General features: G+C 40.9%; 1 protein-coding gene across 3 annotated transcripts in view; it reads right to left on the reverse strand.

Annotated features, from left to right (window-relative positions):
• Window positions 1-490: 490 nt before the first annotated feature.
• tmtc2b (transmembrane O-mannosyltransferase targeting cadherins 2b) overlaps window positions 491-21,155 on the reverse strand; it is a 94,454-nt gene continuing 73,789 nt past the window's right edge. The window contains exons 9-12 of one of the 3 annotated variants that reach the window (XM_088997108.1): window positions 14,925-15,006; window positions 13,900-14,014; window positions 5,402-5,465; window positions 491-3,546 (exon numbers count right to left, since the gene is read on the reverse strand). In XM_088997108.1, coding sequence (XP_088853234.1) covers window positions 3,367-3,546; window positions 5,402-5,465; window positions 13,900-14,014; window positions 14,925-15,006 — 441 coding nt within the window. In that variant the 3' untranslated portion in view covers window positions 491-3,366. Of the gene's footprint in view, window positions 3,547-5,401; window positions 5,466-10,641; window positions 11,571-13,899; window positions 14,015-14,924; window positions 15,007-21,155 lie in introns of those variants that run through there. The other 2 variants (XM_088997111.1, XM_088997110.1) reach the window with 2 other exon arrangements.

The raw sequence follows: 21,155 nt of genomic DNA on the forward strand, positions 1-21,155 counted from the left end.
CTTTTGACAGGAAGCTTTGAAAGGCGCTTAAAATGTAATGTATTATTCATCCATCCATCCATTTTCTGTGCCGCTTATTCCTCATTAGGGTCGCGGGGAGTGCTGTTGCCTACCTCAGCTGTCTTCGGGCACGAGGCGGGGGACACCCTGAATTGGTTGCCAGCCAATCGCAGGGCACACAAAGACGTACAACAGTCACTCTCACACTCACACCTCGGGACAATTTGGAGTGGTCAATCTGCCTGCCATGCATGTTTTTGGAGTGTGGGAGGAAACCAGAGGACCCGGAGAAAACCCATGCGGGTCCGGGGAGAACATGCAAACTCGCGAACCGGCGACCTCTGCACTGTGAAGCCGGTGTGCTAACCACTCGACTACTGGGCCTACGTATTATTATTATTATTAAATTAGAATGCTAGGTGGAAGTTGAATCCCCACAAATAAGTAATGATAATAAGCACTTCAATAATAAAAATCAATTTATTGTGGTGAAAAAAGTAAAATCAGGGAAAAGTGGCCTTCTGTCACATTATTATTAAGAAAAGTGAGAAAAATGTTACAAATCTCAATGTTTTTTTTCCAACAATAAATCTATAATTTAGCTTGCCAATAATGCACCGCTTGAGATCCCTGAGCTGAGACAAAGTGGGACACCTGACTCAAGCAATTAGCAGAGTTTGCTCAAAAACACCATACATAACAAAACACATACTGCGTGTGAATATCGGAAGGAACGTGATTTGAAATGTATGGGAGACGTGACAAATCATCCAACAGTCTGGGTAAAGTTTAGATAACTCCATTCAAAACAACACTGTTTATCTCGTCTGTGTAAGCTCTCAGTCGTACAGGAGTGGTCCATCGATGAGAAGGTTTCTTCAGCCGTCATCTGTACAAAAGTGAAGGTTTCGGACGTTTCGCCTCCTATCCAAGAGGCTTCGTCAGCGAACTAAAGTCTGACTGGTCGTATCGGCCCCATTTATATATCCCTAATGTCCAGACCTGGTGGCGCCGGACACAGCTACTGCTGGCAACATAAAATTCCTACTTATTTCAAACCGATAAACACGTTAAGGCAAAAATTAGTGCATCCAAAAGATAGGCTACCAAATGTAAAACAAAGTAATGTAGTTTATTCCATACATTGTAAGAATGAAAATTGTAAAGAGCAGTACATTGGGGAGACTCAACAAATTCTCAAAAAAAGACTTTATCAACATCGCAGGGATAATACTAGTGGGCCTCAATCGGCAGTACATTTGCACCTAAAAGCTAGCAACCACTCATTTGACGACAATGAGGTTAAAATCTTAGCGAAAGAACAAGGATGGTTTGAAAGGGGGGTAAAAGAGGCGATTCTTATAAAACAACAAAATCCTTCATTAAACCGGTCTGGTGGTGTGAGGTTCAATTTGGATCGTTCATACAATAGCCTGCTCAGGCAAAACAGGTTAGGCAACTTTCGCAATGCTGATGAGGGTCGTTATGCTGATGAGGTGATACCGGGGGGAGTGGGGGTAATAGGCCAGTCGTTAGTCAGGAATGTAGGAACAATCAGTGGGGCCACAGGGAGGGGTCCCGCCCCCCCAACCTGAGAGTAGGGACCTATCATAGCTGTGGCCGGCGCCACCAGGTCTGGACATTAGGGATATATAAATGGGGCCGATACGACCAGTCAGACTTTAGTTCGCTGACGAAGCCTCTTGGATAGGAGGCGAAACGTCCGAAACCTTCACTTTTGTACAGATGACGGCTGAAGAAACCTTCTCATCGATACACTGTTTATCACACACTTGTACTTCAAATGGATTTTGAGACTTCATCCAGGTAAGAAAACATTTTCCTTCATTCAGCATGTAAAACACAGTGCCAGCTAGTTCTGTTGGAACGGCAACAGCACAATAACTTACAACGTAATGGCTACTTTACACTGCGGGATACCTACTTGGCTCTAGGTAGAATGAATGGCGTCTCCCGACCATGGCCAACATGCCAAGAAGACAATGAACAGTTGTTCTCTATTTTTGTTTTCTAGTAGCATGACCGGTTCCGACTTGTGCGTTCAATGTTTTTCTTTTTTTTCTTCTCTTTTTTACTAATGCAGTCTCATTAAGCTCTGTTCAGAAATGGGAAAACCAAACACATCAGTCGACTACGTAGGATGCAGTACAAAGGTACGATATTAGTCCCAAGAAATTTGTCACAGAGACACTTTCCATCACAAATTGTAAACATCACTGATTCTGTACATTTTTGTCATTTTACATGTATTTATGCTGACAACAAAAGACGGATGTTAATCACACAAAATGTACAACACGGACACATTGATACAAACACCAAAACTGTGACAAGAAGAAAAAAACATACATAAACTGAGGTGAAAGTCGCAAATCTCTCAATCTTTGCCCGACGGCTTTGTTTTCATCCTGGAAAGATTTACAAATACACAATGTGGGGTATATATTAAGATTCATTACATACAACCACATTAATTTGTTTAGTGCAACACAAAGACAGGGATGAAACCATGTCCTCAGGCTTTGAATGTGAAGAAACTTGGTCAGCATGGCTATAGCTTTTGTATTTGGCTGGAATAACTTCCGTCACTCTTTGACATATTAATTAAATAAAAGCTCCTGACATGTATGGGAAGTGGTGACACCCAGACTCCCATACCAGTCCTCAAATTGTTTACAACTTCCACTGGTATGTATTTTTCCATTTAGAGCTTCCTACGTTTTCCACACAGTCTTCATTCCTGCAGTGGTGCAGAAAAGACCCTGGCACTGCTGAAAAAAAGTCCCAATACTTTTTATCAGAAGGCATAATAAATATCACAGGTCCCAGTTCTGTCTCTCTTTAACATTTCCGTGCTGTAAACTGTTATTGGCAACAAATATCCTTGAAATTCTCAAATGTGAGGCTTTTGTTGTTCGGGCAGAATGAATCAATTATTTCCCTTTTCAAGTTTCAAATATCTGAGCTAATATGTCGGCATGATAGAAGAATTGGTTTAAAATGGAATCTCATCCGTGATTAAGTATTGATGAATCACTCCATTTATTAAAAAGGGAATGGAGAATACCTTCCTTTTACTTCTTCAAAATCATTGCCAATATTTAAATACGGAATGACTTCTTCACCTTCATTTTAATTGCTCTCGTGTGAAAAGGGGGCTGGAATCACGCCAAACTTAGGACAACATTGCTGTCAAAAGTTAAAGTGTGCACAGGGCCCCAGACGAGGGTGCTGAGGCGCCATCAAGACCTCTCTGTGTTTGCAAATGTCCTCCCAGAATCTCTCCCTTGTCAACAAGAAGAGCATGGGCGTCATCTATGCGGCGAGGAGGTAGGCAATAGGGGTTTAAGGCCTCGTGATTTTCAGGCCTTGTTTCTGCATGATGTTCCACAGTTTCCGTAAATTCGACTGGGTGATGGTGTCATCTGGTTTGAGGCGCAGCGCTCGGAGGTAATTAGCTTCAGCTTCTTGAAGTTTCCCATTGAGGTGTAAGATGGCTCCCAAGTTCATTAAGGCTGCGGGATACTAAAAAGAAAGACAAAAAAAACAATAACAGAGGAGATTCCGAAGTTTTCGAAAACAGCAATATCTCGATATCACAATATTAAAATGGCCACAATTTCATAGATCATGTCGCAGTATTAAAAGCAACACATCTGTTCAAAAGACCAAATTGTCATTTTTAGTTTATGTCTGTCGATTAATTTCAATTTAGCAATTTTGGCCACCTATGCTTGGGTCTCACATTCATCACCAAATAAAGGAAAATATAACACATTTGAATTTCTACACAAATTCACTTGATTCACATGTGTGTGCTCATTGGCAATTAGTTGCACCAATATTCATAAGTGCTTTTAGGAAATGGATGTCGTTCATGTCCAGACATGTTGTATTATGACCTTGGATAATTTGCATTGTATCAATGAGACATACTGTACATACAATTGCTCATGTTTGTTTTATTTTTAGTTTTAGTTTGCGTCAGCTGATTTCTACCCACTGCCGATGTTGATACTCCCATAAATAATTCACATCAGGATAGATTTCTCAACATCTTCGTCAAAAAGCATTGCTTTTCAGCCTCTTAAGACGAACACGGCATTGTCAACCACACAGACTGATACTTTGTGCTGCTGAACCAATTGGGTCACATGACAAGAAATTGACCGGCCTAAAAAAATAAGGATCCATTAACCATCATTATTTTATCATGATGCTGTCAAAAATGACGCTTACTTATTTGTTGGTGCCAAGAACGTGATGAATTAAGTAACATATGAAGCAGTCAGTAGGGAAGTAAAGAATAAACCAACTAAACCCATAGCCCCCATATAAAAAAATGACTGGAACAGCATATTCCGTCCTCACCTCACCGGTAAAACCTTTCTTTCAGCCAAGATCGTCCAAAAATCTTCCACGCTCTGTTTCATTCATAGATCTAAGACATCTTTGATTTATATCCCTACTCCTGCATTTTCCCCTTGCCCTGCAGCAGCCCATGTGGTACTCCGCAAAAGTCCCTCGTCAAAAGCCTTTGGGGTTTTTTCCCCTCATTTCCTGCAGCTCTGCGACCACTCTGCACCCCCCCCCCCCCCCACCACACCTCAAAACTGTCATATAGCTGCACAGGCAGAGCCAGATGTGCGGCAGACAGGCCTGCCCTATAGAGCAACATGTGCTCATCGAAAGTGTGAAATTCAGTTGGGGAATCATTGGCTTAAATCGTGCAGGTCGCTATTAAGGTAAATATCCGAGGATGAGATAGGGCACTTGTAAGCGAAGATGAAGAGCAATCATTTGATATGAATTACCTCGCTTAGCTAGACGGAATGTCAAGACTTGAAATGGAGCAAATAGTCTTCTCATTTGATTCGTAATGCAAAACACAGGTGCGCTTTTAGTATTTAATGAAACAAAACATGAAGACTGACAGGGTACAAGGTCTAAGTCAAGACACGCTGAACGGTGAAGAAGACCGGTGCAGTAGTTATTGTGTTCGTTTTGTCATTCTTATTGTGCTTGTCAACTTGACACTGACAGATCAGTTTTATCAATAACAATCTTGAAACCTGGGAAAGTTTCATCTACTCATGTTTTCCTGCCACTGTGAAACATATATTCTGTGTTCGCTAATCGCCTGTTATATTAAAAAAAGATGTGGAGATGTTATTATCATAATTGTTTCTCCTGGTCATGTGGTGCACCTTTGAAGCTGGTGACGGACCAACAAAACGTCGAGTTTTAGATCTTAGAGATACAATGAAGACCCATTGGACAGGAATAATGTGAGATTATCAAAAAGCCACGCCGTTTGTGATAACCCAGTGTCCAGCAGCTGTAATGTTAATGATTATGATTCGTGGTATTCTGTACTTACATTGGGTCTCAGGCTAGCTGCTTGTCCATAATACTTCTCAGCTGCTACGTTCAGGCTGGCCTGTCTAAAAAGGAAATCAAAAAGAAGCGGTTTACTACCTACATACACCTTGTTGGGGCTGCTACTTGCTATGTTTACGGTGTGTACTGGGGTCAAAGAGCAAAGCCTGAAGGGAACAACATGAAGAATGGAACAGCCGATCCATTTGCTTCCATGTTTCTCATTTGACAGGATCTTTGTCTATGATTGGATTCATGCTCTGATAATGCTTTATTGGAGCATTTGTTGTAATAATAATAATAATAATAATAATAATAATAATAATAATAATACATCTCTTGCAATTTTTTGATGATGATACTAGTGACGCGTGCTTGACCGGAAACAAATTCCTTGTGTTCTACATACTTGTCAATAAAGATGACTGACCCTCTGATTCTGATCTCATTCATAAGCGCCTTTCAAAACTCTCAAGGACACTTTATAGGGTATTTTTTTCTGTGGGTGAGCAGCGGCAGTCACACGCGCCAGCATTCACTCAACCCGGAAGTATTGTTAATTGAGTCTTGAGGTCTCACAACAATGTGAAGCCGACAAAGTGTATTTACAACTCATTCCAGTTTTCAGTTATTATGGAAATTGAGCCAGTACCACTAACAACTATTCTTTTTTTTATTTTTTTGTTTTCAACTTTTGAACTTTATGTGCTGATGTTTAATGTTACATTGTCACTGTAACACCATTTGTATTGTTGCTGAAAGTCCAATGCACAGCTGCCAAATGCCTGATTTTCACCGATGGTAACAATTGCTCGATTCACATGGGCTATTTTTTGATAAAGTCAAGGACACTGGGGCAGTCGTGGCTGCTGGTGGAGCCCCTTTTTTCTCCAGTGATCAAAGAAGAGCAGCTTTCGTGTTGGCTGTCGTGGACAATCACAAGGGTGACTGGTTATTTTAAACTTCAGGTTAAAAAAAAACCTTTTCTACAGATACAAAGAGTAATTTATGCTCCGTTTTGTGCTGGAAAATAATAACATCATAAATAACATAAACCTGATTACAGTGGAGCAAAAGAATTTATTTTGAACAGTTTGGATGCAAGACGGACATCTGGCCAAAATACATCAATCATAATTGTTGGGGTAATTCGCTAAAGGACACCTTGCCTTGTGTGCTGGGGGATGAATAGTCATGCTGCAACAAAAAAGTGGCCTTCACGAAATTGTTCCCACAAAAATGTAAACAGATTGTTGTTCAAAATGGAAAAGAAAAGCACACAATGTCTCTCAATGAGATCCATTAGTTAATAGATTAATATATGTCTCTCAGACTTTTTCCATGAATGCAAACGATGAGAATGGTCAGCATGCTGTAGAGTTAATATAAGGTCCTCTAAAATTTTATTACCGTGGCCAAGTTATTATAAGTTTTTCATCAAAAAAGAATGTCCTTGAAAGAGCTGTCCAGATACAAGTCGGCAGATACGCGGGATTGTTATAAATGAGTGAGTTTTAAATCTAACCACAACCATCTGTTTGTTTGCCATTATTTAGAAACTGATTTTTTTAAATGATGATTTCATTTTCAACCCGTTCACTATTTGTCAGAAGTCGACGAGAGAGCTATTAAAAATGACCAAAGGTGCTCAGGAACCTTCCCAGGCTGTCAAGCTTTAGGGAACAGAGGAAATGTATGACATTGTGGTTACCTAACATACAAACAAGTACCCCCTTTTAAAGCTAAGGAAAAGTATGAGAAGACAAAGAGACAAATGAGTTGATGATACAGACATCCTGTTCTGCAGGCAGTTTAACGCCCCAAGACTTGAGCAAATCACAGATCAAAGTATTACTCCAAGCGTGGTAATGATACTGGGATTTGGACGAAAACCACAGCCACCCACTCACTTCTTTTTAAAATTCACCATTCAAAAATATTTAATAGCTGTATCGTTAGAAGGGTACGACCACATAAACTAAGAAAATTGGTTTAAACCATTCAAAATTTTGACCAAGTATAAAGAAGCACACACTTGCAAACTCTATCCTGAAAAAGGCCCAACAGAGAATGTACTTCCTGAGGCTGCTAAAGAAGCATGGCCTGCCACAGGAGGTGCTGCAACATTTCTACACGGCTGTCATCGAATCCATCCTGTGTTCTTCCATCACCGTTTGGTTCGGGGCCGCCACAAAAATGGACAAAATCCGACTTCAACGGACAGTTAGGACGGCGGAAAAAATCATTGGCACCGCCCTACCCACTCTCGAGGACTTGCACACTGCAAGAATCCAAACTAGGGCGCGGAAAATCCTACTGGACCCTCCGCACCCTGCCCACCACCTTTTCCAGCTACTCCCCTCAGGCAGGCGCTACCGATCCATGCGCACCAAATCCAGCAGACATTTAAAGAGCTTCTTCCCCCAAGCCATTAACTCTTTGAACTCTTTCAACAGAAGCCAAAATGGAACTGTATAGTGCCACTTAGCATTTTTTTTTGACGACGATACTAGTGCAGCGTGTTCTACCGGAAACAAATTCCTTGTGTGTTCTACATACTTGGCAATAAAGATGATTCTGATTCTGATTCTTATATCATTACGTGCTAGGAATGTAATTGCCCAAATATACTTCTCTTTCACAAATGAATTATTATTAATATTATTATTATTGTAGAGAACATATGGGATGTGGAATGAGAATTTATATAATGCGTGAATTGCAGGTGTACAGTATCGATGAGAAGGTTTTTTTCAGCCGTCATCTGTACAAATTTGAAGGTTTCGGACGTTTCGCCTCCTATCCAAGAGGCTTCGTCAGCGAACTAAAGTCTGACTGGTCGTATCGGCCCTATTTATATATCCCTAATGTCCAGCCATGGCGGCGCCGGACACAGCTATGATAGGTCCCTACTCTCAGGTTGGGGGGAGCAGAGGACCACTCCCTGTGGCCCCACTGATTGTTCCTACATTCCTGACTAACGACTGGCCCATTTCCCCCACTCCCACCGGTATCACCTCATCAGCATTACGAAATTGCCTAACCTGTTTTGCCTAAGCAGGCCACCCCACCAGACCGGTTTAATGAAGGATTTTGTTTTCTAAGAATCGCTTCTTTTACCCTCCTTTCAAACCATCTATGTTCTTTCGCTAAGATTTTAACCTCATTGTCGTCAAATGAGTGGTTGCTAGCTTTTAGGTGCAAATTTACTGCAAATGTACTGCCGATTGAGGCCCACTTGTATTATCCCTGCGATGTTGACAAAGTCTTTTTTTGAGAATTTGTTGAGTCTCCCCAATGTACTGCTCTTTACAATTTTCATTCTTACTATGTATGGAATAAACTACATTACTTTGTTTTTCATTTGGTAGCCTATCTTTTGGAGGCACTAATTTTTGCCTTAAGATGTTTATCGGTTTGAAATAAGTAGGAATTTTGTGTTGCCAAAGGACTCTGTAATTTTTCAGGAACTCCTGCAATGTAAGGTACTGCTACTCCTCTCCTTTTTGTATCTTGAGAATTATTGGTTTCATTCCCTATTCTTTCTTTCTGACATTTGTTGAATGACCACTTAGGGTTAGTGAGTGCTCGCCTGATATGTTTTGACTCCTTTTCTCGACCTTCAATGCTAGTTGGTATTAGTTTAGCCCTATGCTGTAGGGTTCTGATAACTCCTAATTTGTGTTGTAAAGGGTGGTTAGAGTCAAAAAGTAAGTATTGGTCAGTGTGCGTAGCCTTCCTAAAGAATTCTGTTTTTAGCGCTCTGTCCTCTTTTATAACTACTTTATAATCCAAGAAGGCTAGTTGGTTCTCTTTAATGTCCTCACGAGTAAATTTAATGTCGATGTCTACAGAGTTGAGGTGATCTGTGAAGGATTGAATTTCTTGTTTTTTAATTATGAATTTAATTATAAAAAACAAGAAACAGGCAACTTTCGTAATGCTGATGAGGTGATACCGGTGGGAGTGAGGGAAATGGGCCAGTCATTAGTCAGGAATGTAGGAACAATCAGTGGGGCCACAGGGAGTGGTCCTCTGCTCCCCCCAACCTGAGAGTAGGGACCTATCATAGCTGTGTCCGGCGCCGCCATGGCTGGACATTAGGGATATATAAATGGGGCCGATACGACCAGTCAGACTTTAGTTCGTTGACGAAGCCTCTTGGATAGGAGGCGAAACGTCCGAAACCTTCAAATTTGTACGGATGACGGCTGAAGAAACCTTCTCATCGATGGACCACTCCTGTACGACTGAGAGCTTACACAGAGGTGTACAGTATATACATTTTCCCCTTAGCTGTGATTATTTAGTGTACCATATTTCACATGATTTGACACAAAACTCCCTCATGGCCTTTCGGCATTAAACAGCCTACTCTTTACAACTGACACTGCCAACTTGAGTCATTTTAGAAGAGGAAAGGGGTAAAATGAGCTCCTAACATGTTTAAAGAAGAAAGCGTACAATTATTAGTTCAGTAGCAAAATGATCAGAAGCACCCTAGAGTGCAATAAAAGACATTTCCACATGTAACGTGTTCACCTCGTCGTTTGGAGAAGTGCCTTTTCCCCTTTCTTTAACAAGCAGAGGCCTTTCCATGTCTGCACCCAACACAAACACATAAAGAGGGTGAGCTGTGGAAGAGGCAGGCATGGGGCCAAATGGGAAGAGGAAAGACTGATTTTTGCTTCACGCTACTCTCTCGTTGCGTCATTGCTTAAAACAACTCCTCATAATGTTATCGTATGTTTACATGTCGCTGAAGCAAATACAATAATTGTGTTAGAGGATTGGATTGGATTGGATTTGCCTTTATTAGTCTCACAGAGGAGAAATTTACATTTCACAGCAGCAAAGTGATGAAAGGAATGAAAGTAGAAAAAAGAAATACATGAGCTGCTGGAAAGGCAGCCACTCTCGCGGCGCCGTCTTGAAGTCAAAAGAACAAAAAAAAAACTAAATAACAAATAATATGACAACACAAAGACAACATGACAAAACAAAGACACAGAGAGTCATTCATTCTTCAGGACTTGCTGTACCCTCTTTGTGATGACATGAAGCAGTTCTAGATGAAAGAGGAGAGGATCAAAGCGTCTTTCCACCAGTAGATCAGGGACATCATGGTGGAACGTGCACGTCAACTACAAGCTAAATGTTGAAAGCAAACATGCAGCTGTAGCATCCATTGAAGAAAAGAAGAAAAGAGATTGTCTCACATCTCCTGTCCCACATAAACAGTTCCACAGACACATCGGCGCTCTGCACTGACGCTCCTTTCTTCTTATCGCGGGCTCCTCAAGCCATGCATCCATCCAGCCGCAGACTGTCCAACAGCACCGACCTTTCCGCTGAACAAACCGGGGCTGTGAAGATGCTGCCCATTACAGGCGCAAAAAAAACCACAATGGCCCCTTTGGTGTCCAGCAATGGCAGTCGAATGGCACCGACATTCCTCCCATTCAAAAACAGTACTGGCATATTCATGCTGCCGAAAAGGCGCAACCGCTCAGCACAGTCTCCTCCTTGATGAATGGCATGGTCAAAAATGCTGAAAAACAATCTGTATCCATTCCACACGATGCCCAACAACACAAAGTGACAAAAGAAAACACAAAACAGACAAAAAAAAAAAAGACTCATGAGAGCACTTGCTGATGGCTGCCTACTCGGGCGCCATCTTGGACTTCTATTCCGATTGCAATGGCTTTTATGACATAGAAACTACGTTCAAACTCAAATTGAACTGCTGAGGCAACATACCACAATAATATGAGTCCACATTTTACAGGTAGTAATCAGTGCATTAAAGCATAAACGGACATGGGCAATTTATGTGAAAATATAGATTATATGACACCGCCACTCAACAATTAAGTATTTGTGAAGTTCAAGACACTCTCCAAGTTGGAGTTTGTAGCTGTAGAAAACAAAGAATTGGTATATAGAAAACATCGTTGTAAAGAACAGCTTTTGTTCATCCGCCATATTTTTTTCGCGGACCATCTGCATGCGTTACAAATTGCCATCTGTGCGTGGTGTGGAAATTGAGTGCAAGGTGGTTGCCCTGTCCAGTGGCATGGTAGATGAAAAGAAGTCATACGCCCGTGGACTTCAACCATTTTTTTTGTTGGGCTGCCGAAGAGGCACAAACACTTGGGCTTCCACTCCTATTGTGGAACAAAGAACGATTATAGTTCATGTTCATCCATACAACAACTGTATGTTCATACAGTTGATCAAATAGTGTGAGAAATAACTCCCCTTTTGTCCGAGAGGAATGAAATCAGAGAATTTGAGAATGCAGTCTTTCAAATCTAGATTTACTGGCATTTGTGTTGACGACTTCAAACAGTGTCAACTCAAGTTTTCGATGCCTTTCTTGATTCTACAAAGAACGTAGAGAAGGAAGCATGTGTACAACTATTAGATGTTCTGAACAGATTTTGGGGAAGCGAGATCACGGGGGAGAGCCTTGCTGCTGAAGGAAGTTGATGGCAAAGACTGCATAGCTAACAGAGCGGAAAAAGCACACCTGTATGAAAATCTGTTCAAAAGGATGAGGGTGTTTTGAAAGCTTTTCAAATGAATTCTTAAAGAGAAAGTTAAAAAAAGTGTTGCCATCCCATCTGCAGAGGAAAAAGACAATTATAGTGACAACCACAGCTTCTGCGGCAATGTGACACTTTATTGACTTGTTTCTGGATCCAGTGGAGTTCCTTCTTCTTTTCCTTTCGGCTTTTCCCCTCAGGGGTAGCCACAGCGAATAAATGTCCTCCATCTATCCCTGTTTTGTGCATCCTCTTCTCTCACACCAGCTACCTTCATGTCCTCTTTGACCACATTCATAAACCTCCTCTTCGTTCTTCCTCTCGGTCTCCTGCCTGGCAGTTCAAGGCTCAGCATCCTTCTCGCGATATAGTCGTTCTCTCTCCTCTGGACATGTCCAAACCATCTCAGTCTGGCCTCTCTGACTTTCTCTGCAACGCCTCTAATATGAGTTGTCCCTCTAATGTACTCATTCCTGATCCTATCCAACCTGGTCACTCCCAAAGAAAACCTCAACATCTTCACCTCTGCTACCTCCAGCTCTGCTTCCTGTCTTTTCTTCAGTGGCACTGTCTCCAGTCCAAACATCATGGCTGGTCTCACCACTGTTTTATACACTTTTCCTTTCATCCTAGCTGAAACCCTTCTATCACACATCACACCTGACATTTTTCTCCAACCGCTCCAGGCTGCCTGGACACGTTTCTTCACCTCTTTACCACACTCTCCATTGCTGGACAGTTGACCCCAAGGAGAAGAGATAAAGAAGGTGGAGGATTTTAAGAATCCTTCACCTTCTTTATCTTTTCTCCCTGTAGCATCACTCTTGCTGCGACTGATCTTCATTCTTCTCCTTACCAGGGCATATCTCCACATCTCTAGTTTGTCCGCCACCTGTTCCCTGTTCACACTACAGATTACAATGTCATCTGCAAACATCATGGTCCAAGGAGATTCTTGTCTAACATCGTCTGTCAGCCTGTCCATCACCATAGCAAACAAGAAGGGGCTTAGAGCTGACCCCTGGTGGAGTCCCACCTCCACCATGAATTCCTCAGTCACACCGAGAGCACACCTCACAACTGTCTTACAGTCATGATACATGGCTTGCACCGCTCTGACATACTTTTCTGTCACTCCATACTTCCTCATGCAATGCCACAGCTCTTCTCTGGGCACCCTGTCATACGCTTTCTCCAGATCTACAATCTACATCTACAGATCCAGTGGAGTTCCTTGATTTTCCAATTTGCATTCAATATACAGTAAAGTCTCGTTATATCGATATCGGATATATCGATAGTCCCGGTTATATCGATACTATTTCTATGCACGCACGGAGAAAATTACATGCAAACAGGGTCGGATATATCGATAGTCCCGGTTATATCGATATTTTTTCGGACTCCCTTGAATATCGATATAACGAGACTTTACTGTATACCAAAGTTTGAGTGAAGAAAAGGCTTCGCCCAAATGGACATAACCGACGGCTTGTCTCATAACACATGCATAACACAACCATTTCTGTATTTTTTTTAGGTAAAATATATAATTTTCATTTATGTATTTCACACGGAATTCCATTTTATGGCTCGCATTTAGAAAGAAACAGAGAACACGTGGGCTGCTAACACTTCATTTTTCAGGCCCCATCAGCTGGGCGATCCACTTTGATTTGGATTTCGAAGCTAGCGCAGCAAAGCAAGAGTGGCAGAGCAAAGTGAGAAAGCACATACAAAAATATACAGCTGAAAAGCACTGAGCTCAGCTGGCAATGTGACCACAGAAGAGGATTATAAAGTGCAGTCAAGTCAATCGTTCTGGATGAGCAGAAACCATGCAGACATGGCGCACATCCCGCTTTTACAAACAGCCTCCCTTTCAAGTGAACGAATGGGGTATGCAATGGCGATATCACAAACCGAAAAATTCCATTTAAAAAATTACCTGAGAATGTGAGCAGCACTGAAGACCACATCAAACTCCCCGCCTTCGAGCTGCGCCGCCTTCTGTGCCATCTCTGCCGCTTCCAGCATTCGTGATTCTTCCAACAAAAACTGACCTGGAAACCCAATAGGGAACTGCATTGTTAGAATGAAGGGGGGACTAACATTTTTCAGACGGGCCTGAAGAAAGCAAGAAAAAAATCATTTTGAATTTGAAGATTCAGCATATACAGTCCGACAGCACAGACCCTCCAGGAATTGCAAACAATTTAAACTTACGAAATGAACACACTCCAGAGGTCATCAAAATAATTAGAATCATTGTAAGCAATGTGTCTACTATTAAAAATGTCAACATGATGAAGGTCACGTGACTAAATGCAGAAAATAGGGTTGCAGACAGACAACCTGTGTATTCTGTGAAAACTAAGAGGGGGATGACACGGACAGTTTTGCTTGCGACTTGTGAAGGTATTGTTTTCTTTATAGCTAGTATTTTTTTCAACAAAATCTTCAGGTAACAATTAATCATGGATCAGATGTTTTTATGAAACTGAGCTCTATGATTGGTCGTTACCCGAGCCCCAAACAACAATTACATCATTTTGAGTCGACATCAAGTGGTAAAATGGATGCCCTGAGAGGGACAAAAACAGTAAACCTCCATAGGCCTGGGGAGAACATGAAAACTCCACACAGGGAGGTCGGAGTGGGGAATTAAACTCTCTTTCAGTTTAGGAGTTAAATATTATTTCAAATGTCCCTGTTAACTTTTTCTGGGGAAAATGTGAACACAGTAACGAATCTTGCAATTTTTACAGACAACATATCTGCAATACTGATTAATGAACTAACAGTAACATTACGTTGGTTTACTTTAAATGGATTATGTCTGCTAACACTAGCTTCCTGCCTCAATAGACTGATACATCAAATACTGCATGTGTGTGTGTGACTTGAGGATGTAAGCCTGGGATCAAGATACAGTATGTCCAAATGAAGTTGAGAAAACAAATGACTACTTACCATAATGCATGTAACAGTTGCCCTTTGTGGGATCCAGTTGGATGGCCTTCAAGAAGTACCTCTCCGCTTCTAACGTCTGCCCCTATAGACATTTTAACCAGAGTATCATTATCATGGTTGAAAGTGCTTCATGAATAAAAATACCACACTTAGCAGAACAGTGTAAATGTATTTGGTTACACTATTCCTAACGTGTGTCCTCAAACCACAGACTCACTTTAACAAGACATCTGAATAAACACACATAGTCTCTAGCTGTTTATCCAATCTTGTGTGTCAACATGCAGTACGTGGGTTCATTGTTGCTGCAGACGATCAAACGGAGCAAATGTGCATTTATTACACTTTGGTCAGTGCAAATTACAGTTGCGTAACAGAACAACAGATTGCTGGTGTACACCTTGGCTTATTTGTGGGGCAATGGAAAGCGAATGCAATGGAAAATGGAAGGAAACTAAGAGGTAGATAATTTCTATTTATATGGATGTTTAAAGTGGTTAGGAATACAGATTGCAGATGACAACAAAACTAGTACCCAGCCAATCACAGGAGTAAGAAAAGAAAGGTCAATAGTGACTCAAACGCACGATTCATTTTTCATGCTGTTGTATTATAGTACAGTACCATTGGGCGCGCCATATTATTTGACACATTATTCATTATTGTGTCAATTATAAATAATAAGGCGCATTATTTTTGTGAAGCATTGTATATGAAATAGTTTATTCTGACTGTATCGTATGTTTCTATGACAGAGTTCACAAAACCCGAGAACTGTGGAGGTCTCTGATTCACATACCAATTTGGCTCTTACTGGATTAATGCGCAAAAAAAGCTTGCATCCAAGTCAATCGGCAAGATGTGCTGTTTACACAATATTTGGCACAATATTGGGAGGAAGGAGAGTAAAAAGATGAAAACAGCACATACTGAATGTGTCCTTGAGACTTTTGAAAGGCACTTAGAAATAAAATGTATTATTATTATATGCACCAATCCATCTGAGTTTCCATTTAATACGTAATGTTAAAGAAATCAATATTGATTGAACAAAAAGCATAAACGAAGTAACTTTCCAATTTCAAAACATATTATGACCCAACAAAATACACAATTTAAAACGTTTCTGCACTGCTCATTTTCTGTTTTGTTTTTGCTCATTGTTTTGAATGAGAACGCAAACATAATGGAATAGAATTTGAATTACATAACATCGATCCATACATTAAGACACTCTGGATTACTAGGTGCACTGTTGATGTTTGGAAAAAAAGAACAGTATTTTCAGTGGATCTTAAAAAAACTGTCACAAAAGTATGTTCACACTTCTTAAATTCCATATGCATTTTTATTTATTTAACACAAACATGTTTCCACTTTTGACACATGACCCCAAACATATTGTTATGAAAAAAAGTCTTCACCAAAAAAAATGCAGGGGAGGGATGGCAATGATCTCTATAATTCAAGGAGATATATTTACCACTCAAATGTGCATGGCATGTGTGTGTGCAAAAAACCGGGTTTGATGGAGGACATTGATTCGCTGTGGCGACCCCTGAAGGGAGAAGCCGAAAGGAAAAGAAGATGTGCGTGTGTGTACTGTAGGTTAATCCATTACAAAAATACATATATTAATCAAAAAACAGGAAATAATTAAAACAAACCCACAAAAAAGACCTTGGTGACTTTGAATTACCAATCAACGTCAGGAGAGCAGAACAGCCCAGCTGATAGAAGTGCAGGCTGGGACGTTAATGAATTCAACTCAGTCACCAGATGACATCTGATCAAACAACCCACAAACAGCAGCAGCCATTTATAAGAGCCTGCGTGAGTATTAACAAGGCAGCCATAATTAGAACGTGCGTGCCTGAAAGGACAATTAAGCCCAGCATGAATAATGCATTAACAATGCCCTTATAAGATTTAGATAAAGTACTTTATTTTGGCACCATCCAACCAGCAGCCAATCCATATATATCTCATCTCATTTTCCGTACCGCTTATTCCTCATTAGGGTCGCAGGGGTTGCTGGAGCCTATCTCAGCTGTCTTTGGGCACACAAAGACATACAACAGTCACTCTCACACTCACACCTAGGGACAATTTGGAGTGGTCAATCTGCCTGCCATGCATGTTTTTGGAGTGTGGGAGGAAACCGGAGGACCCGGAGAAAACCCACGCGGGTCCGGGGAGAACATGCAAACTCCACACAGGGAGGCCGGACCGGGACGCGAACCGGCGACCGCCGCCCATCCATATATATATATATATATATATATATATAGTAAAGTCTCGTTATATCGATATTGGTTATATCGATAGTACTGCTTATTACGATACTATGAACTCAAGGAGAAAATTACATGCCCGCAGGATCGGATATATCGATAGTCCGGTTATATCGATATTTTTTCCGACTCCCGAGAATATCGATATAACGAGACTTTACTATATATACATACATATATATATATATATATATATATATATATATATGGAGCTGCCTCAATGTGTGTTGTGTCGTTCACGAACGAGCCCATTCTTCTAACAAAATGGCAGCCGACTGTTTTTGACCTCTATTCCCCGCCCCCAGTCTTCGGTTAAAGCCACGTGATTGGTCACAAACTCAGCAGTGAGGGTGGGGTGGGGTTTACTGATAGAGACAGAGAGAGAAGCTGTTGTCTCCTATTCCCCACCCCAGTCTTCAAAGGCAGAGTGTAGATAAAATATCCCATCAATCAGGCTCCACAAACAACCCGCACAAGCCATCTGTACACCTTATGGAAAAAGCTATCAACCCAGCTAAACAGAACATAATTGATGAGGAACTAGACAAAATTATCACAGAGAAAGCACCTACAAGGAATCATTCCTGAAGATGGTGAAAGAAAAAGGTTACGTTCCTCATCAAGTATTGTGCTCATGCTGATGAAACCGGCCAATCCATTACATCAAGCCATCAACGACCATCACAAAGGTAAATAAAACGACTTTATTATATAGTACAGCTTTTGTAATTATAATACCTTAGAACATTTATTATACATAAAATAAGGTATATTTTGTGTAGTTTTGAGGCTTACGAAATTAGAAAGTAGAAAATTATGTTTTATGGGGACCTGGGAAATGATTATTCTCATTTTAATTGTTTCCTATGGGAAATAGATTTTTGGGATACACACTTTTTGTCTTACACACTCTGTCTGGAAACTAATTACGTTCGTAAGCCAGGGTATATATCTATATCTATATCTATATCTATCGCTATCTCTCTCTCACACACACACACACACACACACACACACACACACACACACACACACACACATATATATATATATATATATATATATATATATATATATATATATATATATATATATATATATATATATATATATATATATACACACGCGCACACACAAGTGGAGTGGGGCTAGTTTCATCTGAAAATAGCAAGCTGTGTGAGGTATAGTGTACTGTAAATAAGGCTCTGCCTGGGAGTCAACTTACATTCCAATAGGAAAACGGTCGTCTCTGTGTAGTTTCATTTTGACTTTTGACAGGCTGATGATTTTATAATAACGAAGGCATGTGTACGTGTATTTGCTCAAACTCAGAATAAAGCTCTCACTCCCACAAATGGGAGTTGAGAGTGGATGAAAGATAGGACTTGTGACACATCTTGATATCATTAAGCAGATTGGACACATTGTGCTGCAGACAGATTGAAAAAAATGTTTATGAATGATGTGGATGAAGATAAAGGTTTAGTTTTTTATTTATATAGAAATTAAAATCTTTATTTGCACAGAAAGAGCCTGTGATAAAGCAAGTCCGAAATATTGTGTCTCTCGTGCGCAAACCCTGCTTAGGTACAATTGGACACAAAAATGAACATCATTTGTTTGTGCTTGTTTGTCAATCAATTTGTTGGTTCGCTGTTTCCTGAACCATGGGGGACAGACTTGATTTTTTAGGGGGGGGGGGGGGATTTAGATTGTATTTATAAGCGACTTTTAAAACTCTCAAGGACACTTTACAGTCACAGGATAAGCAGGTGAGCAGCGGTAGCCAGACGCGTTTCCAAACAGAATCAGCATTAGGGTTCGATGGCGTGCAACAACGGACTGCCTGTTTCTGCTGTCTTCCATCGGTACATAGCTTTCTATTGTGGCACATATGCTGGCCTCAATGGTGTGTGCCTCACACCTCAAATCTCTGGATAATGTCACAGAAATAGCAAAGGGACTCTTTAGATCAAGCCTGACTTCTATTAACAGAAGAAACCGATTCGGTCAGCAACCATTCGTGCTACATTCTGACATGTGTCTCTTCCTTAAGGTTCTCTTCCCTAAGGTTGGAGTTTTCAGCACAATGAGACGCGTAAGAATATAATGATTCAATTACATCTCCCTCTTCCTTCCCGACAAGCAATAAAGTCCAAATCAATCACGGGCCGTGTCACAATTATCATTCTACACACCTTGTCTTTATTTCCCTCAATCCTTAATGATCCCACTGCCAAATTTAATCTCTCAGAACTGCCACACTGCACCTCAACCTTTGGGTATCAGGAGTATTTTCATAACCACAGGAGAGTGTGCAAGTGGGCGATGACAGATGACCAGGCTGTAGGGCTGGTTTTATATTGCTTACGCACACTGAATCAGTCTCCTAAGTACACAGACTCTCAGATGTTTGATTAAGAATGCACTCATGAAGCCCAAATAATTAACAAAGGTCCTTTTCCATTCATCATCGGCAACATCTACACAAATGTATCCTTTAATGCAGGGGTGCCGCCGTCCTATGTTTTCCAAGTCTCCTTATTGCAATGCCCCTGTTTGAAGGGAACAGGCTCATGTCAGACTTCCGCAGAGCTTGCTGATGATCTGATCATTAGAATTAGGTGTGATCATTGAGCCTGTTCCCTTGAATCAGGTGTGTTGCAACAGGGAGACTTGGGAAACATGTAGAACGGCGGCCCTCGAGGACCGGATTTTGACACCCCTGCCTTCAGGTTTCCACTTTAGCCTAAAATCAGTCGGAGTCTCCTAAATAAAATACGATTCTCGTCACAAATAACTGAGCACTTTCCCAGAGTACCTATAAACTTGACCAAACCATAACACTCTTTTGTGTTGTTCTCAGAAAATGTGCTTGGGAAAACAGCTTGTGCTAATGGTTTATGATGAAGAGCTTTTTCAAAGAGTGAACTTTTATTTAAGATCACGATATAATGCTCATGATGTATGGCCATCAGCTTGATTACAGACAAACAATTCCCGCTTCGTGAGCGTGGGTGCGAATGGTTTGTTTTGTGTCCTGTGATTGACTGGCGACCAATTCGGATATTGTCTGCTGGTGTGCAGGGAGAAGCACCAGCTCACAAGTGGCACTGAGTACGAAAGCGGCAACAAAGAGTGAAATTAATGGACACACACATGTGCTATGGACTTGACACACTAGTAGTACCCACAATAAAAAACCAGGAGTGATTTCAGATTGTTTCATTCTTAATTTATGTTCCTATGAGCATTGAGATCATGCCTGCAAAGAATTTGTTCATAAAAAGTTCTCAAAGGAAGACATTGAAACGGATGACATTGTTTGTATTAGGGAAATAAAAAGTGACAGAGTGAGGAGGTGTTTAGTTTCCTTAGAAGCAATCCAGATGCACAGATTGCATTGGACCTTTGTACAAAATTATGCCCTTTCATTGGAGGACTGCACTGTGGAGATGGGCCTTGAGAAACCTCTTGCCAAACTTAGCTAGCTTTGTTCAGATTGCCCCCTTTCTGTTCTAACGCCACTCCTCTATTTTGACAAACCCCTGTCATTGTGAACATTGGAAACTGATTGGAATCTTAAAGGACAGACGTCTCCGGACAAGTTGTGTCCATAATTTGTAAAATGGCTTCAAATGACTTCTACTGAGCGTATTTTACAAAGATTCCACCGCATATAGCTATATTTTCCGTTTTAAGACTCGCATTGAATATTCTGGAAGTCTTGTTTTTGAGTTGGTGATGAGTCCTCACCCTACGTCACTGAAGGAATGCCCCTGACCGAAAAAAGGACACATTGTAGCAGTCCTTCCATCACGTCAATGCATTTTGCTGTACTTGTTTGGTCTGAAAACTTCGTGTTAAACCAAAAAGAGGCAGAAGAGGGCGACATTGCAAACATGTATGCTTTCCTCTTCAGAACTATTTTGAATCA

This window comes from Hippocampus bargibanti, linkage group LG05 (assembly GCF_051943395.1).
Source record: "Hippocampus bargibanti isolate YZ-2025 linkage group LG05, ASM5194339v1, whole genome shotgun sequence".
NCBI classification, from domain to species: domain Eukaryota; kingdom Metazoa; phylum Chordata; class Actinopteri; order Syngnathiformes; family Syngnathidae; genus Hippocampus; species Hippocampus bargibanti.